General features: G+C 47.2%; 1 protein-coding gene across 3 annotated transcripts in view; it reads right to left on the reverse strand.

The window, feature by feature from the left end:
* Positions 1–23,002, reverse strand: part of LOC146189203 (uncharacterized) — a 29,554-nt gene extending 6,552 nt beyond the window's left edge. Inside the window, exons 1-15 of one of the 3 annotated variants that reach the window (XM_084604090.1) lie at positions 22,843–23,002; positions 19,495–19,661; positions 18,678–18,846; positions 17,908–18,183; positions 16,864–16,974; positions 15,515–15,626; positions 12,143–12,210; positions 11,918–11,988; positions 11,055–11,215; positions 10,615–10,708; positions 8,935–9,060; positions 7,418–7,516; positions 6,456–6,528; positions 4,426–5,616; positions 281–600 (exon numbers count right to left, since the gene is read on the reverse strand). In XM_084604090.1, the coding sequence (XP_084460216.1) occupies positions 281–600; positions 4,426–5,616; positions 6,456–6,528; positions 7,418–7,516; positions 8,935–9,060; positions 10,615–10,708; positions 11,055–11,215; positions 11,918–11,988; positions 12,143–12,210; positions 15,515–15,626; positions 16,864–16,974; positions 17,908–18,183; positions 18,678–18,846; positions 19,495–19,575 (2,952 nt within the window). In that variant the 5' untranslated portion in view covers positions 19,576–19,661; positions 22,843–23,002. The other 2 variants (XM_084604091.1, XM_084604093.1) reach the window with 2 other exon arrangements.
* Between the last annotated feature and the right edge of the window lie 3,346 nt (positions 23,003–26,348).

Below are 26,348 nucleotides of genomic sequence, written 5' to 3' on the forward strand. Positions count from 1 at the left end.
TGGGTGCACCCAATCCCCTCCCTCCGCCAATACTAATAATGTTACTCTTGTTTTACACACCTACCCACAGCTCTACACTTGGTAGGTAATTAGCCTCCATTTTCATTGACACATTAAACTAACACATTGCTATTTCGAGAACATAGGAATGCCCTTGACCAGAGTGGCATTAACAGACATGCAGACATAACTACCGAAAACTGCACTGTACATGAAATCATAAAGGGAAAGAATGTAGAAAGGAAGGAAGGATCTGCCCTTCTTCAGGCCAGCTGCACACCTTGCCCTTGTCATACTCGTCGTCGTAGTTGTCGTAGTCATCGTAGTACTTCCGCTTGTCCCTGTAGAAGCCATCCCCGCCACCTCCGCGGTCACTGCCATAGCCATTGTGGTAGCCGCCACCGCCTCCTCCGGTCGCTGACACCTCCCGCCCCCAACCGTTCACGGCGTAGCCATACTGTCGAGATCCGGAGTTGTGGAAGTAATTTGTGATGTCTGTCTGCTTCTTGTTGTTGTTGCTGCTGTTCCCATTCCAGTGAGAAGTCGACGCATCCTTGGAGCCGTTTACACTAGGCCTCGCATCCCACTTGTGAACAGGGGCTGCACAAGAGGTGACGAAACAATAGTGCATCACTACGCTGCCCGTTAACACACAAAGCACACCAGCTCAGGAAAAGCGTTAAGCTTGGAGTGGTTTTACAGCAAAGGCCAGTACATCATGCGTCGTGGGAGATGTGGCGCAAAGTCCCAGGAGCAAAAATGTTGAGAGTCCAAGCACTCCACCTCGACTTAAACGTAGAGATGGCGAAGAAAGTGATTGAAGTGTTGGATAGCTGATATAGAGACTGCAGCATGATGCAACACGCCCGCCAGACAAAAGCAAGACAACTTGAATGATGGTCCAAATAGGAACGCCATTGGCATCCACAACATTGCCAACCATACATGAACAGGGTGCAGTGTGATAAATGAAGTGCTAGAGCAAATGACAATCGGCTATAAACACGTGCACGCACAAAAATGGCAAAAGAAAATGCATCCTGATGAAATGCGCTTTCACCTGTTAAGCCAACAGGACAAGCATACATGCATAAAGAAAGAGAATGCTTTTCCTTTGCCTCCGTGCTTGTCCTTGTGATGCCGTGACATAGCTGGCCCAAATCACTATCCTTTTGCAGAGAGAGAAAGTTGGTTTAATTAAAAGCCAAAGCCAAACAGCTCTCACAATGAATACGACTGCACGAATTCAAAAGAGAAACACTTAAGCAAAGTCAGCGCTGAGGAGCACTTTGAATGAACAAAGAAGAAAACCTTCCATGGTTGCCGGAAGGTAATAAGGGCAAAGTGACTTTATTCGCGGAAGAATTCACACTTCAGTCCGGGTGTTGCAGTAACTCCTCCAAGAAAAGCTAAATTCATTTTTGCGCTAGCGCAATAAAAAAAACGCCTGACACAATGTCATCCGTGGTTTGACGGACCGCCAACCAACGCAGTTTAAGCTTAATCTTGCAATTACAATAGAACCCCTTTATAGTGGTCAGCAAAAATCTTGACTATATCACGGTCTTTACTATATCAGTTTTTGGTGATGACATCGTCTTGGAGATGCTATTAAATGGCTATTTACTGAACATGTCTGGTTGGTTATTGAAAAAAATAAACTCTGAAATGCCTTCCATCTCTCTCCTATCACCTCTTCATGCTATTTTTTCCGTTATAAAATTTTTCGTTTACATCTTGTGGAAGTACCTCTTAAGCATGAGGACTGTGTGGCAATGAATACAACCAACTTTGATTTCATGTGAAAAGCAAAGCCTCGCATGAACATGACTCATTTTCCGCCCTTTCTGTCTTGTAAAAGGCAATATTAGATGATAAACGCGCGCGGCAATTATGTGCTGCAAGGCCACACACGCTATGCTCCCCTTCTTGCCTCGTGCTGCACGGTGCTGCAAATGTTCACCCGTCTCTTTCCCTTCCCTATTTCTCGTTGCACTTTTACTCTCCTTTACTTTCTGAATGGACTGCGCCGCCTTCCTTTCACGTTTGTAGACAGCCTTTTTTTCCCCTATGCGCTGCATGCTTTCCCTCACGACTTCAAGGCGTACGTAAAGTTGGCTTCTCCTGAATGCTGCTAGCCTAGTGGTAAAGCCATCTAAAGAAAAACTTTTTTTTTAATTTCCGGAAGAAAAAAATCTTTGCTCCGCGATTCTACGTAGGATGCGGGCGGTGACATCATTTCATGAAAAGTAGTCACCGTGGCCACACGCACTTTACTAAAACCGATTTTTACCAAAAATGTCTTTACTATAGGAGGAAAAATGTACAGTCGTCTATGGAAAATGAACTGGGACTTTGGTTTCCCTTTACTATACCAGAGGTTTTACTATATCAGAGTTTACTATAACGGGGTTCAACTACATCTCAAACGCCTCAATAATTCGAACCCAGTATTTAGAATTCCCAGGTAATTCGAAGAAGTTGATGCTGCGAGTGAGCAATCGTGCCACGCCTCTTATTGAAGGATGGCTGTGTGTGGGAAAAGTATAGAGCAGGTTCAAAATGCACCTTCATATACACATCTCTCAGCCCCATATTGGAAAATCAAAATAACTTCACTCAAATTTTGCATTACCAAGCGTTGTAATCTTTGCTAATTTTGGACCCCATTGGCCCTTGACTGCTGCCCTTGGGTTGCATCGTTTCAAGCTTATTGTGCGCGACTGCAGATCCTGTGAGAAAGTATGCAAAAAAAGTGCGGCGGCGGTGTCCAGCAAAGGCTACAATATGGAGGGTGAACTTTTAGAGAGCAATAGTATATGGCAACAATGAAAAGCTTTGTCCAATAAAAATAATTTGTTCCTGAAAATAAATATTTTGTCTGTGTCCCATATATATATATATTTTTTTCACTGTGTTCTGTTCATTCGAAAACCCAAGCAGGGAGGCAGTAGAACCCTGCTATAGCAAGACCTTATTAAAAAGCGAAAGTGCCATACTGCTTATTTTGCTTTGGTTAGGCTTAAAAAGGGCATTGCAGTGGTTAAATAGTCAACGTTACAGATTCAAGGACAATCTCAACCACAACAGAGAATATGAGACGCTGTACCTGCTGCCAAAAGCCAAGTGGTGGTACTCCATAGGTAGTAGCACCATGACTAAGCTATAAATCCACACTGTGACCTCTGGCTCGTCAAAGGACAAGCAGCCCGACAGTATGACCTTGGCTGACCCACGGCGCAGTGAAGCTGTCGCTTCAAAAACACTAAAACAGCACTTTGTTTTTAGGGATGGCATGGCTTCACTACTAGGCTCTTGAGCTTCGCAGAGAAGCAAAATTGTTGAGGGCCTTGGAGCCGCGAGGCAAAGCATGCGGTGAGCAGGAAGGAAAATAAGAAAAAGCTGGCTACAAACGTGGAAAAAAGGTGGCGAGGTTCGCTGAGGAATTAAGAGTGCAGCCAGAAGACTGGAAAGGAAGAAACAGCCGAACGTTTGCAGAAATGGGCAGTGCTACGCGCGAGGCAGTGGATGCAATTAGTGGAGGTACGGTGACATGGCACGTGCGGTTTTGCCGTACTTGACTGTGTAGCGCGCATTTCTCAACTACTGCCTCTTAAACGATTAAATGACACAAGGAAAGCGAAAACGATTGCAGTGCTAATCAAAAGCCTCAGTTTCCCGTGAAATCAAACGCTCCGTATTCGCAGCCACGTTGCATTCATGCTAAAGCAATCAAAACTTCCACAAGGTGTGAATGAAATCAAAAGCCTCGTTACATAAAGTCATAACTGAAAAAAGAAGAAGAAAAAAAAAAACCATATAAAGAGACAATAATAGAAGGTTGGAAGGTATTTCTGTGTTTTATAAACCAACAAGAAGTGTTGAGTATGTAGCCATATAATTACCAGACAGCATCTTCAGGGCCACGTCATTATTACCAACCTATGTAGTGCCTGATACAGTAAGCATTTTTGTCAGTCCCAAGTGACTTTACAAAAGAGGGGATTCTACTTGTTCGATGATACTTTTCATGGTCCCACTGACTTCAAATTAATGATCCTTTATTGTATCCATAACAAGGGGCTAACACACCAGATTCTGCAAAACCTCCGTTTGTATTCAAGTGAGTTTAGGGTTTAAGCACCTCAATGCATACCTGACTTCACCCCCCCCCCCCCCCCCATTTGACACTAATCATACCATTAACTATGTCATGTTGGTTCACTACACATCCAGACATCAGTAAATGAAATGGGACACTTGGGAAGCCACAGCATGCATAATTTTTTTAGCATGTTTAGGAGGCCATTAACATATCCCAAGGCTGAAAAGATTGAGATACCCTGCCCATACCCATGCAGAAGACACTTCCCACCCAACCACAGCATCTCTCGGTGAGGACAAGCCGACACTTTTTCTTTTTACCTTTGCTGCCGGCAGAGTGTCGCCGCTCGGCAGCCAGTGTTTCCTTGGTCCGTTCAACCCACTCATGCGAATCACTGCTGTCATCCGTGTCAGCCGTCACACATCCGTTGCTGGTGGGAGCCGGCGCCGGCGTCGAGTTCGGCGGAGGCACAACAGGCCGCACCGGGGGCTCGACGTCGGGGGCGACGCCGCCGGACGTGCCTGCAGATTCACCCGCTGAAGGCAGCGCGTCACTGCATCCCGCACTGTCACCAGGAGGCCCAGTCTCCGCGGTATCGACGTCGATGACGTCAGCGCGTCCGTCACCAAGAAAGGGCCGCAGCAGCTGCTGTTCTTTCTTGTCCGCACCGGTGGCGGCAGTGTCGTCGTCCCCGGCGACCGGATCGCTGGCTGCTTTAGAAGCAGCACTCTCCTCACACCCTGTCGAAGCTTCGACACTTTTCGAAAAGGAAGCAGCTGCTTCCTTTGAGCTCCCTGGTGTCGCCCCGTCAGTTACAGCAGGTCCAGTTGATGCCGGCGCCGGCTCGACCACAGTCCAGCCTGGAAACTCTTCAGCCACAGGCTTGCGTGCCTCACTGGCTCGCTCCTTGTCCGTCACGTTCCAGTCCGTTGTGGAGTTCACACTAGTCGTGCTGGACTCTACGGACACTGCAGGTGAGAGAAGGTTGACATCGGACACTAGCCATGTTGAAGAACTCTTGGGTCTCAGGACATCAGGTGCATGATGCGTTTGCGCCATCCCACCGCTTTTCCGTCGGTCAATTGTGCCGTCCGTTCTGTCACTATCTGAGGCATCCGACGAGTCCCCGGCGTAAGGTACCAGGCTCATGTCCCCGAGCACAAGTGGAGTAAGTGGCTTTTCTATTGGCTTCTCCACCGGCTTGTCCATTAACTTCGTCGCCATCGTCACAGCTGATGCAGAAGGTTTCAACGGCGACGATGAGGCTGACGAGGTGGATGGGGAAGAAGAGCTAGCTGCTGCCGCCGTAGACGGCCCGCCGATGCCAAATGCAATCTTTGGCCGGTTGGCAGGGAGCGGTGTGCCCGTGACTGCAGCCGTCCGAAGAGGAGAGGGCTGGCTTCCTACCGAGGCTGCAACAGTGGCTATGGCAACGGCTGCGGGTGACGAGGGAGACCTGGGCGGGGGCTGCTGCCTCGGCCGCTGCGGGGTGCTCCTCTCCGCGGCCACGGCTGCAAATGAGCCGACGACCTCGGCGTCAAGAACCACTCGCCCGCACGCAGCACACGCAACCCCCGCCACCTCCTTGCGCCTTCAAGAACGCTAAACCTCACCTCTTTCCTCGCTCGTCCACACATTCGCAAATAACACTGGCACCGGTGACCACTCTCTAATAATAGGCCTCTCGAAGCAGCAGACATCACTCAAGACTGCATAACACTGAAATAACTATAATAACTAGGATAAACAACAAATGCACTAAGAAATAAAATAATGTTTATTGTTCCTAGCATCACTACAGAGGAAGAAAGCAGCACAACGTTGCATCAAACAACTGCTCAACTGCAAAGCACATCACACTAACAAAGTACCCTGCACACAATCTACCCCTGCGAACCCTGCATAAGGAAATCCAATAGGCTTCGCAGAATAAAATGTCCCAGCTTTCACTCAGTGGTGCGGGCAAGCTTTAGGAGAAAATCAACCATCGGCGATACAGGGAGAAAGCAAGAACTTGACATGGTAGCACCTTCGGCCTGCTTCAATGGAACAACCTCAGCCGAAGAAAATTGAAGACAAAAACAAACAAAGCAAGTAATGCAATGCCTCTAACTGTTACACTGACAAAGAAAGGGCCAACACTTTTTAAGAGCTGCTGATATGTCACTGGCTCGTACAATGCCTCACTACAACTGTTCCTTCAAGAGAAACCTGCACCAAACATAGCAGCTGCCCATTTAGGGCAAATGATTTGAGGCTCGCAAAAAGAAGAAAATTTGGTTTGGTTTGGTTTGTAGGGTTTAACCTCTCAAAGTGACTCAGGTTATCCACAAAGGTAACAAACACTTACAGATCTGCCCGTTCCGGAGCGGCTCTGAGGTTGCGTTATTCCGGCTCGACAGGGTGGCAGTGGAGTTGGACTTCTGTTTGAAGAGTAGCGGAAAAGAAATACATTTTCACAAAGGTGTAGAATAAAACACATGCCGAAGCCTCAGCATGGCGGATAACACAGTTGCAAAGTCAGTAACAAAGTCATGACTTCCGATAGTCATACAAGGCGGCACAAAGGTGCTCCCGTGACGTTCGCACAATACTCAGTTACAGGTCAAAGACTAAGTCGCAACGGATCTGTTGCTGCGGCTAAGACTAGGAGTTCATATCTTGAAATTTGTTTCAACCAATCCCGTATCGTTGAGATCTTACTGTGCTATGAAATGTTATCATAAATATAAGTTCAATAAACGCAAACTGTACTGCTATAGTTGTGCTTGAAATTTTCTAGAGGATGTTCTGCCCATTTCGTACAAGTAATACTTTGATTCACCTCGGATCAATATCTGGGTTATTATACAGCGATAACAAAGGTCAACATTTTGCCTAATGACAAGCCGACTGTCAACGGCGCGACCGGCAGCTAGTGCAAACTTTCGACAGGTTCCTCAAAAATTGACCAGCAATCAACAGGAGGCTGCAGGAGCTTCCCACCTGCTATTTAAGCATTTTTATAAGCAAAGTTATAACCACACTGTTACGATTTTCTTTTAATAATGTACCGTTGCTCTTGTTGTTCATGGAATTTAACATATTTTAATGTTCTATTTTGATCATTTTGTGTATTTGTTCCAAGTGTTTTGTTATAGGAGGTACACCCAACAACTTCGCTTTAGGACTTGCTTCTGTACCAATTAAACAACACTAATTTTCAAAATACTTTCCTGGCAATAAAAACCTGAAAGTCCCGCTCTCAGAGTAGCCCTTCTTTCATCAAAGCACGATAACCAACAGACAGCAGAAGTAGAAGCCCGCGCCCACCTTGACGGTGTGGTTCTCCTGGGACTCGGGCGGCGTCCGAACGTAGAAGAGCACATACGCCTGCTGATTTAGTACCTGGCCCAGGCTCACCTGATGCACCTGCAGCAGGTCAAGGACCACGGAAAACGCATAAATCAACAAATGGAAACAAGACAGCACTTCTGAAATTTAATGCGCAGCAGTGGTGGTGCGCGAAGTTTCAAATCCCGAAGCAACGCACAGGCCACAAGGGACATCGTGGAAGAGGGCTCTCGATTTAAACAGCACCACTTAGGGCCGTAGTCGCCAGCACTGCATGGGTATAATAATTGGTTCACAGGAAAGCAAAGGCGCTGTATCTGCCACACTTGCTTCTGAACCACACTGTAAGGGAAGGGAGTAAGGTGGGAGTGAAAGCGGAAAGAGAGAAAGGGGAGCCGTAGTGGAGGGCTACGCAGTAAATTTTGGCCACTTGGGGATCTGCACTGACATCGCACAGCACACGGACGCCACTTGACACTTTTTTTTTTCTAATCCTCCAACCAGATACGGCCGCCACAGCCAAAACCCACAACCATGGCAGCCTACATTCACAATAGGTAGTAGCAAGCTGCGCAACAGATTTGCTACAACTGATGCTGCATTACACTAAGAAGCGGAAGAAAAAATAAGAAAAGCGAACAGAGTAAGATGCCCTGCAATAAAGAAGAATTACTGGAAAAATGGCAGTGCAGTTAAATCGGGAAGGAACAGAATTGAAAGAAGCCCGCGATTCTTCATTCCATCCAGAATTTCGCTTGAAGAATCGAAGAAAGGACAGTGCAGGATGAAAACCAAATGAAGAAATGAGTGTATATAAGATCACTATTGCGCGGGTGACTAAATTTCAAGCAACTTAGCATTAGAGAGCAGACAGGAGTAGCGAGATTGCTGTACCAAGGTCAACCAACACGTAACACCTTCGTTACATGCTGTTCTCTACTACATGCGATTCAACGCGCTGCAAAACTAAGGAACTCCATAATACTGAGGAATTCACGACAAGGAGGTACAGGCATTTAATCGTATACAGTGTAGTTAGCTGCAGGGTGGTAGAGTAAAACCCAGGTTTTCCCAGTACTTTCTGGGCCGCTTACAGTGCCTTTCTGGTCCACCGAGCACCTAAACCCATGTCTGCCTCAATTCTCACCAACTTCCGTCTATCCACTTTGTTCTAGTGCTAATGCCCACACTAATTACTTGCAGCTAACTGCCTCACTAGAGTGCCAATCGCGAGTAATTGAACTTTGCGCATTCCTTGAAGGATGAAGGACCATGATGCACCTGTATTCCCAAGGAGGGATGAAAGCTTGAGAAAAGAATGGTTACCCAGGACCGCCGTCAGGTATCCCATGGGCTTCAATACAAAGCACTGCTAAATCTTCCAGTGCCTAGTGCATAAAGTGAGGTCTCAGAGTGTGCGACTTATCTGAGCGTCTTTTAGAAACGCTAGTCAACACAGGCGGGAGGGAGGGCGGTGAGGAGGCAGCGGTGCTCACCCTGGAATCATCCATGCAGTACCAGCTGCCGTTGGAGTTGCGCACAAAGCAGAAGTAATGGCCAGAGTTGCAGCTAGCTCCCAGGTGGACAAGCACCGCATTCAGCCGGTACGTCACCGGGTCACCCTGCAAGTAGGTGGCAGGCAGTCAAAATGCGCTCGTTCCAATGCCTCAACGACGCCCAATGAGCGAAAGATGCCAAATTCAGATGCCCAGAAGATAATCACAGGTTTTACAGCTGGACCTTGATAACTCAAACTTACAAAAAACCAGACCTTTCACACTTTCACATTCACAGAGCAGGACCGCCAGTTTGAATAAAATATATGAAACAAAAGTCCAAATTCAACAAGTCTGAATACACAACAGTACATAGTAGTGAACCCACAGAAGAGCAAGCCTCACTGTGAAGTATCCAATATGGCATAACATTGGGCAAACTACACAACACACTGACCATCACGCTATGTACGTACCAGAAAGATGGTCCGCACAAGCAGGAAGGTTTTTTTTTTTTTTTTTTTTTTTGCAATACAGCATGCTATCGCAGCATTGATCTTGCCTCTACATTAACAAAGTAGAAGTGCAATCAAGCTTGCAATGACACACAGCATATCTAGCAGCCTCAACTGTATTGCACTTGGACTGCATTTTCCTTTTTCGCTTTTTTTTTTTACCCAATTTTGCAGGTCCGAACTGCCAGCTGAGCTGACGAATTTTAGGCTTTCCCTGTACCAAAAGCATAGACCTAACTGCCACCGAGGGTTAAAATCACTTCAACTCACTGCACACAATTCGCTGTACACAATAAACTTTCAACATGACGTACAGCCATAACAGGCATCAGCAAATCACTAAAACACTACATTAGTCTGCCATACGCACAACTCCACCTGTGAGTAGTAGTAAGAGCAGCCACCACGCCTATCAAGGACACCATAAACACTTGTGCATCACGCAGAAGGTGCAAGAAAATCTGCAGAGAGCATCCACAAGAGAGAAAAACTTCACCGCTTGCAGATCTCGAATGTTGAGACAACCAACCACAGCTCTCTGGCCTCAACAACCGACAAAATCACCCACCACCATCAGTTGAATTCAACCCACTTCCAGAGCTATAATAGCACCTCTCAGCACTTTCCTACTGTGGTGTGCAAAGTATGCGTGCTTCAAGCAGAGATGCCAATTTCTTCAAGTCATGAATTCACTACAGTCGCAACCACTACAGAATACTCTCTCCTTCGTCCCTACTATCTAACCCACGATTCGAGCAGACCATCTCCCATGAGGAGCGGAGCAAGGCCCACCACTCCTCATTCAAACCTCTGTGTCCCGTCAATTCGTTGTCTCAATCCATGCCACTCGTGCTGAGCGAGGTTCAGCCTGCGGAATCCCCTTAAGGCCACTATGCCGCCCTCCTTTCGGCTCAGGAATGAGGTTTGGTTTGTGGAGCTACTCAGGCTGATGCCGCAGTGGAAGACTCAGGAAATTTCGACCACCTGGGGTTCTTTAACGTGCACTGACATCGCACAGCACAAGGGCGCCCTGCCTTCCGCCTCCGCCGAAAAGCGGCCGCCGAGACCGGGTTTGATCCTGCATCCTTGGGAACAGTAGTCGAGCGCCCTAACCACTGCGCCACATCGGTGGGGAGGTTCGGGAATGAGGAGGCATGCCACTTACGTGCTTGTCCGACATGTAGGGCCGCATCTCCAGGTGCTCCGGGTAGGTCACGTGCTTGGTGATTTTGCCACCAAACATCCGGTTGGAGTCAAACCTGCAACAGATGGTGCATTTTGGCAGCCACCCACTCAACCCAAGCGGCAAAAATAAAAAAAAAGGCAAAAAGCACCAATTTCTGAAAAGAATATATCCTCCTTACTGTCAAACAAATAGCAATGGCACAAAACAGAGGTCAAAATTAGAGGACTGCGGTTCAAAACATGATTAAATAAATGTACGCAGCAATATGTCTCTGCTCTCAGCACAATTAACACCGCCTGCCACACCATACAGGCTCACAATGACAACAGCACTTCCCCTTCCGAGCTAAACTGGCAAGCGGCACCTGAAATGGCCAACCAAAAAAAGGCGGTCCATGCCCCAACGCCCACACCACTCACCTCTTGAACTGGAAGGTGGCCACATTGGGCGCCCGGTGGACGGTGAACCGTTTCTGTGCTATCACTTTGATGTTGCACCGGGGGCACTTGTACGCATTCTCGTTCTGCAGGAGCTCGGGCTCCACAAATTTCTCCAATGCCTTCTCTAGGCTGGAGGCATTCTGGAACATGGGAGAGGCAAAGGCGGGCGCCACTCTTGAGCATGCCTTTAACCTGACCACAGAACCTAACCAACTTAAACTTCAATGAAGAACAGCACACCACAAACACTGGGCTTAGCTCTGTATGTGTGACCTAAAGCTGAAATCTAGTGAAGGGCACAGTGCTCACTCACCTAGTCAGAATTTTTGATCAACTGCGCTAAATCGGCCATTATTACTTTCTGTTTTTGTCTTCAATTTTATAGCCTACTGTTATTAGTTTAGCTTATTATGCTAATGGTATTTTATGAATAAATAACCTCGCTTTAGTATGGAATCTTACCCTTTTTTTGCACTGTATCATATCAGCTGATGTTTAACGAAAATGCAAAATCACGGCACAACCAACATCTCACTTCCCACATAAAATTCTCCAGACAGGTATTGCAGGAGGTATCGAAAAATTCAAAACGATGGTCACCACAGCAACCAAACTAATTAAGCCACACTGGAGGGTATAAAGGGCAGTTCACCGACTCTCCCCAAGCACGAACGGTAACAAAATGAATGTACGAAAAAATTTAAGACAAAATGACTAAGCAAGCCAATGAGTAACAGCCAAGATGAACTGCATTCGCTACTAGCAAACGCAACATATAAACGAAACTAAATATATAAAACTCACGCCTTCCTCTACAGACCAAGCTCCTCTCGGCAGCTTACCTTGATGTCGAGGATGAGATCCATGAAATGGTCGTACGTGTTGCTCTTCTCCTTGCATTTCATGCAGATCACTGGGATAACGAAATAGAAGAAAAGAAACATTAAACGCATTTCAGCCATCAGACAAGTCTGCCCGCCCCGCAAAAGCACCCCAAAGAACACAAGGCCGTGAAACAGTTGAGAATGGTGTGCAAACGCCCCAGAAAAAGAGAGTGTCCACCATACCTTGACTCCGGTGGTATCCACCAAATATCTCGTTCACAACGGTCGTCTCCTTGCTTGCAGGGTCCAGCCTGGAGGGAAAGGCACAAAGGAGGAGCATCTTCAAATACAGTCTCCACAACTGCAACCATTCATGCTAAAAGCATGTTAAAACAACTGCGCCCGAACTGCACTCTGCTGTGACTCACCCTTCAAACAGCTCCAATTCTCGAGCGGGAACCAAACTTAAGCTTTAGCATTAGCGGAAGCTATTCTGCATATATGTTCCATTAAAAAAACAATAGAGCTGAGAGCTCAAAATGTCCAGAAAAGTCAGGAATGGTACGCCTTTTGGCCGACTCAGTGATAGCTCTCACGAGCTCAAGCCATCGTAGGCAAAAATTTTACAACACTGAAGCCAAGGCTGGCAGAACTAAATAGAAGCCTTCAAAAAGCCAAATGAAGCTTTGTCAACATCAAGCAAGACTGTCCCATATTAAGCAAGCCTAAGTCAATGGCCATACGCTCAGTCTCTCAGGATGTAAAAATAAAAAATAAATAAAAATATCATTTATGAGAGTCTGAGAAATAAAAACCATGGCACAAGCTATGCGATAAACCGCAGTAAAGCTATTTGTGATTGGTTAGGCTTCAGCGATTGGTACGAAAAACAAGGAAGTCACTCAATATGTCAATAAAAAAATAAAGCTACAAGTACAGTAGAATCTCGGTGATACGAAATTCAAAGGGAGACGAAAATTTTCGTATCACCCGAAATTTCGTATCACCAAAAAACGAGCAAAATTCGTTTTCAAGCCTTCCAACAGGTACGAAATATTTATTTTCGTTGAAAGAAATCGCGTATATCCTTCTGCACCTTTTTTTCCGCGAGATCTGATAACAGAGAATTTTGAAAACTGAAAAATTGGGCCGCTGTCTTCTCCCGCACAGACTCGGAGGTCACGGCGCGCCGCAGAACATCGATGGCGTGCATCGTTTCTGCTGCCGTCGGCGGTGGGTCATCAACGCTTTGGTCGTCGTCATCTTCGTCACTGTATGGAATGCCAGGCTGTGATGACGTTTCCTCTGCAATATCTTCAACCGTGCGGAGACCACAGGTGGCGAGGTCGTCGTCCGCGGTGACGAAATCGTCGACGCAACAGTCGACGTCAAGTTGATTCCAGACATCGATGGGAATCGGGTCTGGCACTTGCGAGGCAGTAGCCACAGCAGATTTGAAAACCCCACACTTCGCGAAACAATTGGCGATGGTCGTAGGAACGACGCGATCCCAGGCAATTGCAAGAAAATGCACAGCGTCCAGAAGAGTGATCTGGAGATTCGCGTCCTTCCTTTCAATCTTCGCGAGGAGGAGGCGCACCAACAAAGCTTTAAAATGGTGCTTAACATTCCTTATAATCCCAGCATCCAGTGGTTGCAAATGACTTGTTGCGTTCGGGGGCAGGAACACCACCTTAACACTCTGTAGTGTCATTTGTTTTGGATGGGCGGTGCACTGGTCCAGCAGCAAAACTATTTTTCTGTTGTGGCAAGACATCTTGCGGTCGAGGTACGTGACGAATTCCATAAACAAAGAAGACGTCATCCATGCTTTTTTGTTCGCCTTGTAGACGCAGGGCAATCGACCGGCTGCCTTAAAGCATCGGGGCTTTTGATATTTGCCAATGACTGTCAGCGGCATCTTTTCCGATCCGTCGGCGTTGCAACAAAACAAAACTGTGATACGTTGTTTGCTCTTTTGTCCGCCCCGGCAGGCATCGCCTTTAAAGCACAAACTTTTTTCGGGCTGGAGATTGTAAAACAGCCCTGCTTCATCTACATTAAAAACATCACGTGCCTCATATCCCGCTATGTAAGACGGCAGTGTGGTTGTCATCCAGTCTTCCACAGCGGAGGCGTCGACCTTTTTTCCTTCGCCACAAACGGTCTTGTATGAAAGATTATGACGCACCTTGAACCGGTGAATCCATCCACCGGAGGCCTGAAAATCATCAATTCCAAGTGTGAGTGCGATGTCCGCTGCCTTCTCACGAAGCACTTTTCCGTCGATGTTGACGCCGGCCGCCGTGACCTCTCTGAACCACGTTAGAAGAACCTCTTCCAACTTCACATGATGGGCAGTTTTGGCTTCTTTAGAATTCATCGCGAAGTGCTGCACATTCTGCATAATTTGGTCGCGCTGACCAACGATCGTTGACAACGTTGACAGCGGCAGGCCTAGCTCCTTGGCCATGTCAGTGCGCCTTTTCTTGGGCTCTTTGTCCACCTTATTTAAAATTTCCAATTTGTCTTTAAAGGTCAGCGCCTTTCTCTTCCGTGACATTGTAGTATGATGTATCTTTTCGCGTTGCTGAGATGATCACAAAACGACGCGCTATCAACGCGTTGTCAGCCTCAACAAACGAGAAAACGAAGCAACGTGTTGCCGCTGCAGCGGAGACTCCGGAAATCGGAAGAGCGTGGCCTGCGGGGCGGCGGAGAAATGTGGAGAGGGCCGCAAGGCCGTGCGCACAACACCAGTAGCAGAAAGCAACAACGAGATAAAAAAAAAAAAAAATGCGGGGGGAGGGGAGAGAAAGAGAGAGCGGGAGGGGGGGGGGGGGGGGGCAAGATATCGCTGCCTTCTTCGCCAACTTCGCTGCTGCCGCGGGTTGCCAAGCCGGTTTTTTCCTCGCTGTATTTTTTTTTTCTTCTTTCGCGCGCGTGTGCGTGATCCGTGCTATCAGTGCTGCGCCGCTGCGCACGCTTTTCTCGCTGTGCGTGTGTGCGTGGGCCTCGACCGGTCGTGATACTGAAGTTCGTATCACCCGTAGCGAAAAGAAAAAGTGTTCGGAACATCCGATTTTTTGCCCACTGAACGCAATGCAATTCGGCCGGGGAATTTTATGAATTCGTATCACACCGAATCTCGTATCAGCCGAGTTCGTATCACCGAGATTCTACTGTAGTACAGAACAAGCAGATACAGCTGCAATAGTGCATTCAGAATCCTACAGAAAAAAAGCAAGTAGAGTATCAATAGCAAAGGAGTATGTTGCTGCAACTTGGCATACGAGACACAACTGGAAGTTAAAGTACCACTTCCTCAGCAAAGTTTACAACTACATCAAACATGCTGAAAAGCGAGTGGTTAGTTTGGCTTGCAGGATAACTTCCCAAACGACATCAATAAAAGCAACAGGCAGTCAAAATTTTATGAGCACCCTATTACGCCATTCCTCAGTTGAGAATTCAAACATGAATGGGAACCTGAAATTTTGTTCAGAGTTCAAATGACCGCACAGAGTGAACATTGATAAATTCAAATAATCTGGCGGCTGTTCAAATTAGTCTAACGAAAGTCCGGTGGAAGGGCACAAAGGAAGAGATACTCACTTAACACCGCCGTCATAATTGGACAGCGCTGCCTTCCAGAGGTTGTCCACAACGTAGCGGAGAAACTCGTGGGCATCTTCCTGCTGTCCAAACTGAAAGTGCTTTGCTATGGCTGCAGACAGAAGAAAAAAAAAAAAAAAAGAACACTGCATTCAGTCATGATGAACACAAACACACAACACAGACACACAAAGACAAGCAATGGATGTGGCAGAATCATCAAAACACGAAAATGAAAACACAATGCACTGGCAGCCTTAGCTTTTATAAACTGACTTTTCTCGCAAGAAAACAGAAAGCGGCTGATCAGAAACACTGAGCGCAAGCAATTGCTACAAGAAAAAAAAGAAAAATCCTGGGGTTTAAGCATGGCTTGAACCTAGTGATAGAGCGAAAGTGTTGCAGCTATAGCCTCTGTAACACTGCTTTTTCTATCCGCGTTTTATTTTCCGCAATTTTTCCTTCAGTTAGAATTTGGGGAAAGGAAGGCGCCTTATACTTTTGAACGGACACCCCGATCATGGACACTCACACGTCAAGGTCTCTTGAAGGTCAAACTGAGTGACATGTGAAGACCGGCACTACCTAGCATAGTGAAGCTTTTACTTCAAAGAAAAGGAACCTCTCGGAGGGGCAGAACTGATAAAAAAAATGAAAATTGTTATAGATCATTTCCAGTGCTTCTAGGTTCTTTCCAAACATTTGAGAGATCTAAGTTTTCTTTTTACACGTTTATTATGACCCCTGCTACGCACTGCAGTCAGATATAAAATTTTGACCTCTTTGCAGCGCCCAACCTTTCTGCCCACATACATCTCTATCTTCTTTTCCTCAGCGTTACGTTTCTTTTTAAAATTATTTTATGCAATTATGTCCTAACTGAATCTGTTAGCCTGCCGCACTGTTTAGGCTTTTTTTGTTTGTTTGCTACTGCACGCCCCCCACATACGGACTGTACATACGGACTTGCCTCCACAAGTACTGTAGCTACAGGCATAATAGATAATAGATGTATAATAAACTCATATACCATGTGCACAAGTAAATGCTGCACGGTGAATAAAATGGTTTATGGTGTTTAATGTCCCAAAGGCAGGAGTGGATTACTTTGGGCCCCTTTGGTTCTTGACATGCACCGGCACCCACACAGAACACGGCATCACTTTCCTGGAAAAATGGCCGCGGCTGGAATTAAAACCACGTCTTGTGGCTCAGCAGGCGAGCACCTTAAGCACCGCAGTAAGCGAGTCAACAAAATGAGCGTTCCGAAAGGTTTGCCAAAATGCAAAGCAATGGCCTCCTGCCGCTGCATTAAATCAGCGTCCGTGACAAAAACCCAGCAGCCTCACCTTTGAGCCGCTGGTATATGTACAGGGGTTTGATGGCGTCGCCAGGCTTCTCGAGGGCCCGCTTCATGTGCCTCTGCAGCTCGCACATCATGCAGAAGTTGATAGTCTTGCCTGCATATACAGAAGGATGCACACGTTTCAGGCCGAGCAAAGGATTGCAAGCACCGGTAGACAGCATCGTCCGGCTGCATTCCCAAAAACCAAGAGTCACGCTTTTCGCAGATGATGCAATGAGAAGTCACAATCACGACCACCAATGGCCACGGTCCATCCACTACAGGGAAAAAGCTGCCCAAGTGTGCGGAGAGAATGCAAAACTCTAACAATTTTCAACAAAGTGATAGGCTTTTCTTTTCACATAGACCCACAAGATGAAGGCAAGGCAATCATACAAAGAGAAACAACAGACATGAAGTCGGAGCAGGTTAGTACTAAAGAAGCAAGTGGACCACACACGACTTCAAATTAAGAGCAAACGAGCATGGGCAGCGGCACGGCATGTAATGCAAAGTAACTGATGGAAGTTGAGGGTAGTAACTAAACTGGACTCCTACAGTGAGGCAAGCACATTAGGGCAAGGCAGAAAGTTATGCGAGTCAGTGAATTTGGACATTTGCAGGGATTGGGCTGTTGGCACAGGATCCACGTGAAGGGCCATGGCAGGGACTTTTGCCCAGCAGTGAATGGCAAGGCTTGCTTGCAACAGTGACTGCGAAGCACACTGCCCATGCCCAGTTGTATTTTGCTGCTCTCTTGTGTTTTTAAGCCGTTTTTTTTTTTTCCGAATAAACCATTCAGTTGCAAGTAAGCGCTTGTGTCATGTCTTCTCTGCTGTGTTCGTCTTTTTGCGCTCGACTATTATGAATACTTACCAACTTATCAAACTTCTCATGTTAATGCCTAAAAACACTTCCCAGCTTGTCACCCCTATCCCAGGGCAAACACAGTCTCAGCGATAGCCACCCTCCAAACCGCAACCATGCTGATGGCAAGACCAAGCGCAACAAATGGCCAGACATAGCACGCGACACCAGGCCCACTCACACTTGGTGCAGTGGTCGTCCTGGTGGAGCAGGTAGTTGGCGAGCGGTGGGCAGTAGGTGAGGCACTGGATCACCGTGTTCATGAAGCACGTGTTGCCCAGGTTGACAAGGCCCGCGCCAATTCGCCGCCGTTCCCGCCAGTCCAGCCACACCGCGTCCGACGAGTGCAGCCGCACGCGAGGCTCTGGGATGCCGTCCTCCCCGTCCTTGTCATTCTCCTGGCCACCGTTCACCACAGCGTCCCCATTTGTCGTGGCACCGTTCGTCGTAGGCTTGCCTGCAGACCAGTCGCCACAATCAAACCGGGAAGCATGTTCAAAGCAACAAGTGCACGAGGTTGAACCAGTTAGCCGTTACAGTCATTCTGTAACAGCATATGTGACGGAGTAGCAGTTAAACAACACAGGTACGCACTGCCCCAAGACAAACAAACACCACTTAAATATTACCTAGTAGCCTCATTCCGTCATTTCAGAGATCCACTGTACGGCACATTATTACAGGCCAAAGCTACAGTCAGTTTCACTAGATAAACTCTCAGGCTCCTTTAAGTGCAAATCAACAAGTGTGTAACCTTCACTGAATGAATGTTTACTTAACAGGTCACAACAACTACCTTTGTCAGCCCAAGGATGTTTACATGCTAACCTAAAATAATATCTACAAGAAAAAAAAAAGTGGCCTGAAGCTCAAAAAAAGGCTCGCATGAAATGCATACTTGTTACGAACGAAACAGCAAATAAATAAGCAGCAACTGGCTTTGCAACGCACCAAGCTTGTGCAGAGAGTTGTTCTTGCTGAGCAGACCGTTGTGCACCGGTGAGGGCGACAGGGGCGCATACTTGGCACGAAGAGCCTCGGTCGACAACTTGCCACCTCCGTCACACGGTTCAAAGTCGATGTGGGACAGAAGCACGGAAGACCGCGAACCACCTGCAACCTGCAATGCAGCACCACTGAGACTGCTGCCACCCAGGCTAGCAGGCGAGAAGCATTTTTCTACCAGCAGCTGCGCTACTGTGAACAGCACCTAGGAAACGATGCACTAGTAGTGCTTATAAAGGCGTTCGGTATGTTCCACCAGAACACTAAAGCCCTATCCACTTCTGCAACGACCTAAATATGTATTTTTTTTTTTAGGCTGACAAAACTAGATATGCCAACAAAAAGGGCGAGGCAGGTGAACGCTTTTTAGATACAAAGAACAAGGCTTTTTAGAGAACAATAAAAGAGAAAAAGGAAAGACAAGACAGCTTAAAGCAGAGCTGAAATAGCGCACAGCATCTGCTTACTTCTTCAGAACAGTGAGCACGTCATTACTTCCGACGTTGAAGGAAATGCCTCTGCTACCCTACATTCATTATTTGTAAGCTTCAAAATGTCATGCTTGCAAGCAGCGAGCACAGATGTGCCAGCGCATTTTCTCTCCTAATTATGTGCGCCTTGTATAATGTTTGAAATACACAAGTTGCCTTTACAACTTCAACATCCCGCAACCATCAGTTGCCTAACTTTGATTATGCGGATAGTGTTAAGCCGTCACTGTGACCTTTAGAAAAGTGAAAATAAATCTGGTGCAACGCCATACCTGCTGGTTGAGGCCAAGTGGGCTTCGGCCAAGCCCCAGGCTTATGGAGTTGCTGATCATCTTCAGGCTTTCTTGAGGCATCTTCACTTCACTTGTGTATGGGGCCACCGTCAATTCTTACAACCTACAGGGGATGATGACTAGACTTGTTCCTAATGTCTGGGTTACTGCAAAAAGAGAAGGACCAACAATCGATACAACAGTTTGCACATAATCTCATCAATGAAACCAGGAAATAGAGAAAAATAACTGCAGCTGTAAACAAAGTCCACGAAACTGTTTTTCCGGCATCAATATCCCCACTTTAAAACCCAAAATGCAACCATAAACTAACGTGAGAGACACAAAGCCCCCGTCAACTGTGCTGAAGCAGGGTTCTCAAGTGAGATATAAAACCTCGGGGATTACCAAAAGAATGGGTAATTTGTTTTCATATCAAACCACTGAAGCAGGAAAAGTGTGTACTTCGGAATCAACAAAATGGCACTTATAGCTATTTTCAAGAGCGATCAATGGCTTTCAGGGCTGTATCTTGTCACCTTACAAATGACAAATGTCAGTCATGGTGGCGCGACATTCAGCCTCTTCCAAAAATATTTCAGTTAAAAACTGACATTCAAGCTTTAGTTGCGAAGAAAAAAAAATGCGAAAGCAGGGACAGCTCTCCCAGGATTATCCGAATATAGCTTGCCACTTCTGCTAAGACACTAGTGTTCCATTTTCGGGATTTCCCGCCATTTTTCTGCCTTATTGCAGCTCACACTACATGTGCTTGTTTATGTATGTAGGTACCAGTTCAAAGACAGTTCCTAATGGCAAGGCCTATAATGCACTCCCAAGTCTCAAAAGGCCATAAAAAACGCTCATGATCAATCCCTTCACCATCCTTGCCTAGGTGCGTGCATGTATAATGTAGTAAGGCAAAACTGCCTTGCAACATAACCTGCTGCATGCATTAATCGAAGCACCTTTAAAACATGCGATAAAAAGTATGCAATATAACCGGAAAGATTTCAAGCATTTACTTCCTGTTACTGCACTTCACTGATCCTTTCGTTGGGGCACAGATTGGGACCACACCACAAAGTGAATCAACCACCTTCAGTACAGCTCCATAGACATAAGAGCACATTATAAGCAATAAAATAACAGCCTTAGGCCACAAAATGAACGCAACAGTTAAGTGAAACTAAGAAATTACAAGCAGCATCTCAACGGCCAGCTCCGAATAACATGCTGTGCTACACAGCTGAAAATCGCTTACTTCATCACAGCGTGACACGAAGGAGCAGGTTTTTTTTTTTTTTTTTTTTTTTTTTTTTAATGCGCTGGATCTCTTGGTCAAAGGGCTTCAGCTGCATCATCTGGCCGCCTACACCACATTTAGCTGACATAGCGCGTGGATTCACTGAACAAACACAGATGCAGAACGCCGAGAGGAGTTGCGACAACACTGTTCGCGGTGTGTACTACAAACCGTTCGTCACGGCGCGCGTTTTTGGCAACCCCCAGCCGGCTTATCTGGACCCGAGCCAAGGACGAACGCGTCCTCCGCTCATCGCTAGACCAGATGCGGCGGCGGCAGCAGTACCAAAAACCAGAAGCAGTATGCATGAGGCCTATCTTACACTGAGGACATGCACGACCAAGCTTCGCTAAGTGCAGTTTACGTCTCTGAAAAGATGAGCCTGCACGAAACCTTCGTCTGCAAAAAACATCGTCTGTTCACGCATATCCTGTTTCAAACAAGAGGATAGCAAAGATTCAACAAATCAGGCAAGTACACAAACCATCGTACACTACCCACTGCTAGCCATTACTACCACGCATCATCCGCGGCCTTCACAACCTAAGGTTCGAATATATTTCTACTGAGGAAATACAATGCGCTGTCAAGCACTAGCGTAGTGGGAGCAAGTGTCAGAATTTTCTTTTTTTATATTTTAAGTGCAAGGAACCAGTTTAGAAAGCGAGCAGACCATGCGCACGCGGCTTCCAGCAACGCAGAAAAAGAAAAGAAAAAAAACCGCATTCAAGTCACGTGGATTTAAAATAGGCGGGCTGAACCTTCCGACAAGGTTACCGATCGAATTCTTTTCGCGACGTACTGTCGTAGGAGCCAAGTGATGCCTTCGTCAGCGACCGTCCGCATATTGTAACTACTCCCAGACATTTAATAATAATAAAAAAAAAAATATTACGAGAGGCTGCACTACAACTTTGCGTTCTGTGCGACGCCGGTTTATCGAGCTGCCGGCATGCCGTGGGTGATAAGATACGAGGGGGAGTATAAATACATTCGCATAAAGTTTGCGGCTGAAGCGAAAGAAAAGCAAGCTAGAGAGAGCATTTCGGCACTTCCGAAGAAACCCCAACCTGAGAACTGCACTGCTCTATTCTAGCAGCGTGCGTCAATGGCGACAGAGAGCAATCAATTCGCACAAACCGTGGAACAGACCCTGCGCTCATTAACCTAGTTGGAACGAACCGTACTGATGAACAAAAAATAGAAATAAACCGGAGAGATCAAATTTTAGCAGAATGTACGAGCTCTGGAGCCAGCCAAAATCAACATCGGTGAAGGAGACGGTTTCAGCACACAACGTTAATAATTCGACGTGTTCACTTCCATCTCTACACCATCCGTTTCACCACGAAGGCCCAAAATAGCTGGGTGATTGACAGAACACTTACCCGACTGCGAGGTTCAAGACCGCTACTTTGTACGCGCGCTAGGTAACACCACCAACACGACTGCGCGCAGTTTCCGCGGCTAGCATTTCGCCGGCTTTCTGGGAGCCCCGCGGCATTCGCTCCCATCAACCATAAACACACGTTGCAAGAAACATGGCCTCTCCACAATCCGCTCGTATTACGCTGTCTGTTTACAATTTCTTGCGGTGGCCGGTGATCGGCACGTACGGAACCGGCGCTGAGCTGAACACGGATTGGTAACGCAGGGACACGTCAAAATAGGCTTAACTAGCCGGCCCGCGGCGGGCACATGGGACAGTCGGCGGCGCACTTGAAGACAGACTGCGCGCGCGAAGCCTGCGGTTAGCAGATCACTGCGCTTCCGACCCCTCGAAAGTCATTGCTGGGCGCACTAACGCATGCTGGGCCTCTCAGAAACGAAGTTGTGCAGCCGACAGGCCCTGCCTGCCAGTTTCACAGGACCTCGCGACCAGACGGATCGAGAAAAACGCAAAACGTGCAGCAAGTCGGCACCGCGAGAGGCAATCGTTTAGGCCTAGGTTTCGCCCGTCGCGTCAGCTGCGGACGCACAGTCGCTGGACGCGGGAACCGCGATCGGACCGTTCGGCGGACGATAGCAGAATCGAAGCTTACCTGTGACAGCCGTTCCGTGTGTCATGGTCAACAAGTATCCGTCACCGGCGTCGCCAGTCACTGTGACTACGATACTTTTTTTCTTTTTTTCAAACGCGGTCACTCGTTCACAAGCGGGCCGGCCGAAACACACAAAGGACCGCCGCGCCACCTGGTAAACGAGCTTACTTCAGGTTCAGTTCCTAGCTTGCAGCACAGATGGCGCTACAAAATCCTTTAGGAGAGGCGCGAAAATTCGGTTTTGACAGGATACCCACTTTCTGCACCATACTGCTGACACATTCGGGCATAAATATCGAAGAAAATGATCCGCAAATGTACGCAGACTTAGCGTTGAATACCGCTCGTGCTGTCCACTTGACCTTCTGAAACTTCGCACACACCCATATGTGGGGATTTAAAGTGTATATATGCTACGTCCGTATTTGCGGTTCATTTTCTTCCTCAAATATGTCTGATTAACTGACCCAAAGCTTTAAATTGTTGAAAAATACTCATAGGCGCGAAGACGAAACCGCACAAGCTAAAATAGCAATCGCAAATGATTAGTACACACAAAGACAGAAATCTCAGAAAAAAACAGCATACAGGTTTTATTCTTTTATATGTAAGCCAATGAAGATATTGTTTGGTGCGGTGGCGTGTCACTTGCAGGAGTCAAAGATCCCATGCGGTGTCTATGTGCTGAGTAGCGGCCATATCACCAATATCACAGTCACAGATTTGTCAGTATACCATATGCTGTTTCTTCGGGGAAGTTGCAATCTAAAGAATACTGAAACCCCGAATGCACTGCCATTTCAGTCGGTATTACTCTGCTCTTGATTGTTTCCGAGCATCGTTAACTTAAAATGAGCTGACAAACATTGAGTTTGCTACAGGACGTCGTGACAGCAAATGAATGAATAACAGCTAGGCAGCATGCCGCATGCTGAATAATAAGTCACTGCTGCGACATAAAGCGATACGGAAACAATATATATTACCTGAAAAAAAAAATGCGCAAACAAAAGCGGATAATCTGGCCTGCTAAAGTTGGGAGCCTATACAAAGAAGTCACATTTTGTAAGGAGCATCAGCACGTTGCTTTTTTTTTCCCCCTCGTGCTAAGCGCTCATTTCGCTCAATCGAATGAGCTCTGCTTCGACTGCCGCCTTGTGAAACTCTTCACTGTTCATGAGGGAGGCTACCTCCTTAAATCTATCCATTTTGTAGTGGAAAAGGGCATCGGCCTCGGCAATCTCGTTCATCTTCTGCTCACGGGCCCTTTGAATCTGCTCGGCATCTAGCATGGCGGACTGCACTTTCGAGATTAGCGAATCCCTCTCGGACAATTCACTCATTCCAGTTGTCTCGTATCGGACCCTTACGATGCGTTCGTCCAAAATTTCGCCAAGCAGTGCATCGTTCCTATTGTAGCGATTGCGGGCCTCCTGCTTCAACTGCTCGCGAACTTCCTCGCTGCCGAGCGGAGGTGCTCTCGCGAGCGCCATCTTGCCACCGCTTGGAACAACGGCGCACTTGCCGTTCAGAACTTGACCGCCGACACCGAGCCTCAAGGCGTTCGCCCAGGACGCGGGGCACGTTTGAAATCGAGTGGTTGCTGTCCTGACAGTGGCGCTGCTGCCTGGTGATTTGTCACTCGCAGCATACGATGAAGCTGTCATCGTCGCTGTCGTCTGCTGCGATGTTCCGGCGGCGCCACGATGCGTGGTCGCAGACACACCAGCGGTCGCGGCCGCCGCAAACGGTCTACTGGCGACCTTCAGGAATGGAAAAGGATTGGAAGGTGGCAGCAACTGCAGCACCTTCTGACCTGCCTGGTCGCGCAGCTCCACCTTGAAAGCCGTAGTCGGAATAAGCAGGATGGCCTCTTGGCCCTGAGAAGGCTGAAAAGCGTAAGCGATGCACGTCGTCGTCTGACCCGGCTGTCCGAGGACCGAAGTAGGGCCCAGCGTCGTGGCCATCGGAGACACGCTGGGTCCGGTCTTTCTGTCGACTACGTACGGGAGAGCTCGGCTGCGAACGGCCGCTGTCTTTTGGGAAACTACAGACGAGAGCTGCTTGGCCTGAGCCATCACTATCACACCGCGGGAGCGTCTGCTAAACGGCTGCGCTACGTACATACAGAGCAAAATGAGGAAATAATGAAAAGCTCGTCGAAAACTTGCAGACGGACGAGGTGGTGGCACTTGCAGAAGACCGAGATCCCATGCAGTGCCTTTATGTGCTGCGTCGCGGTATTAGAAAAACACGGAAGCTATCTTGATGCCTCTGAAAAATTTATCTCAACGCTTTGCTAAGATAACACACAACGGTGGATCTATGCACGTTTTTGTAGTTTCGTTCATAGAAGAGCGCGCAACAGAAAATTGTTATCTCCAATCACTGCGAAGTCTGCGGCGGCTTCGTGGCTTGTTTCGAACATTCAGCATCTTTCTTAGGGCCTGTCATTCGTAGGCTAGTGAAACCACGACTGAGAGACGAAAGAAACATCTGAAAAAAAAAAAGAAAAAAAAACCCACATGCAGCAACGCTTATTCATTCACCGTTTGAAACCTAGAGCGATAATGACGTCTGTACCGGCCACTCCGCGCCGCTTACAGCTGACTTTTTGCGACGCAGGAGTGTACCATATCGGAACGAAATCAAACGGAAACAGCATCTGCGATCATACTACGAATTTTCGTCTTTTTCATGTGCCCAGGTGTAGCGGATGCTGTATATACGCAAATGTCGTTGAGGTTAGATATATTAATATGTTGTAAGCGATTTGAGTAAAAGTCATCTTCATCTGTACATCAAGCCCGTTATCCTTAGCGGCACGGGCATAGGCAGATTATTATTTGTTACTTTTGGGTAGTCTCACCATAGTATATTTACATATTCATCATCATCATCGGTCATCTAGTCCTAAGAGGGAGACGAAATGTGGATGAAATGTGTCTAGTTGATAGCTGCTAGCTGCCTCGGCTTCCTCCTGTCTCACAAGTGAACACAACCAGCAAGTGATGAAGGTGCTGCGAATCAATTAGTTTCCAGTACACTGCTTTAAACGACCACAGCAGAGGAAGAATTGGAGCACCGGCAAGTTCACCTTTCTTTTGCCAGATTAGCCGAGGCTGAGGCTGATAAAACTTTATTCACAATAAGTGGGAGGGATAGGGGAAGTCAGCTAGCGTGCCGCAGGCCGTGGAGACTTTGCAAAGCCGGCCCATTCGACGTCCTTGAACTGAATGCCAGGGTCGTCGCTGGACCTTAGCTTGTCCCAAGCTTCTTTAGAGGGATCAGGCAAGAGTTCTGGGGGAAACTTATGGGCTTTGCAAGCCCAGATCATATGCTCGAGGTTGTCTTTCTCCCCGCAAAACCGGCAGAAGGGATTAATATCCTTATTTATGAATTTTGATATGTAGTTTGGATTGGGGAGGGTCCCCGTCTGTAGCTGTCTTCTCTCGAGACCAGATGACCGATGACAATGATCGATATGTACGTACAGATGAAGACGA

The sequence above is a fragment of the Amblyomma maculatum genome, chromosome 5 (genome assembly GCF_055883805.1).
Source record: "Amblyomma maculatum isolate TAMU_Amacu chromosome 5, ASM5588380v1, whole genome shotgun sequence".
Classification (NCBI taxonomy): domain Eukaryota; kingdom Metazoa; phylum Arthropoda; class Arachnida; order Ixodida; family Ixodidae; genus Amblyomma; species Amblyomma maculatum.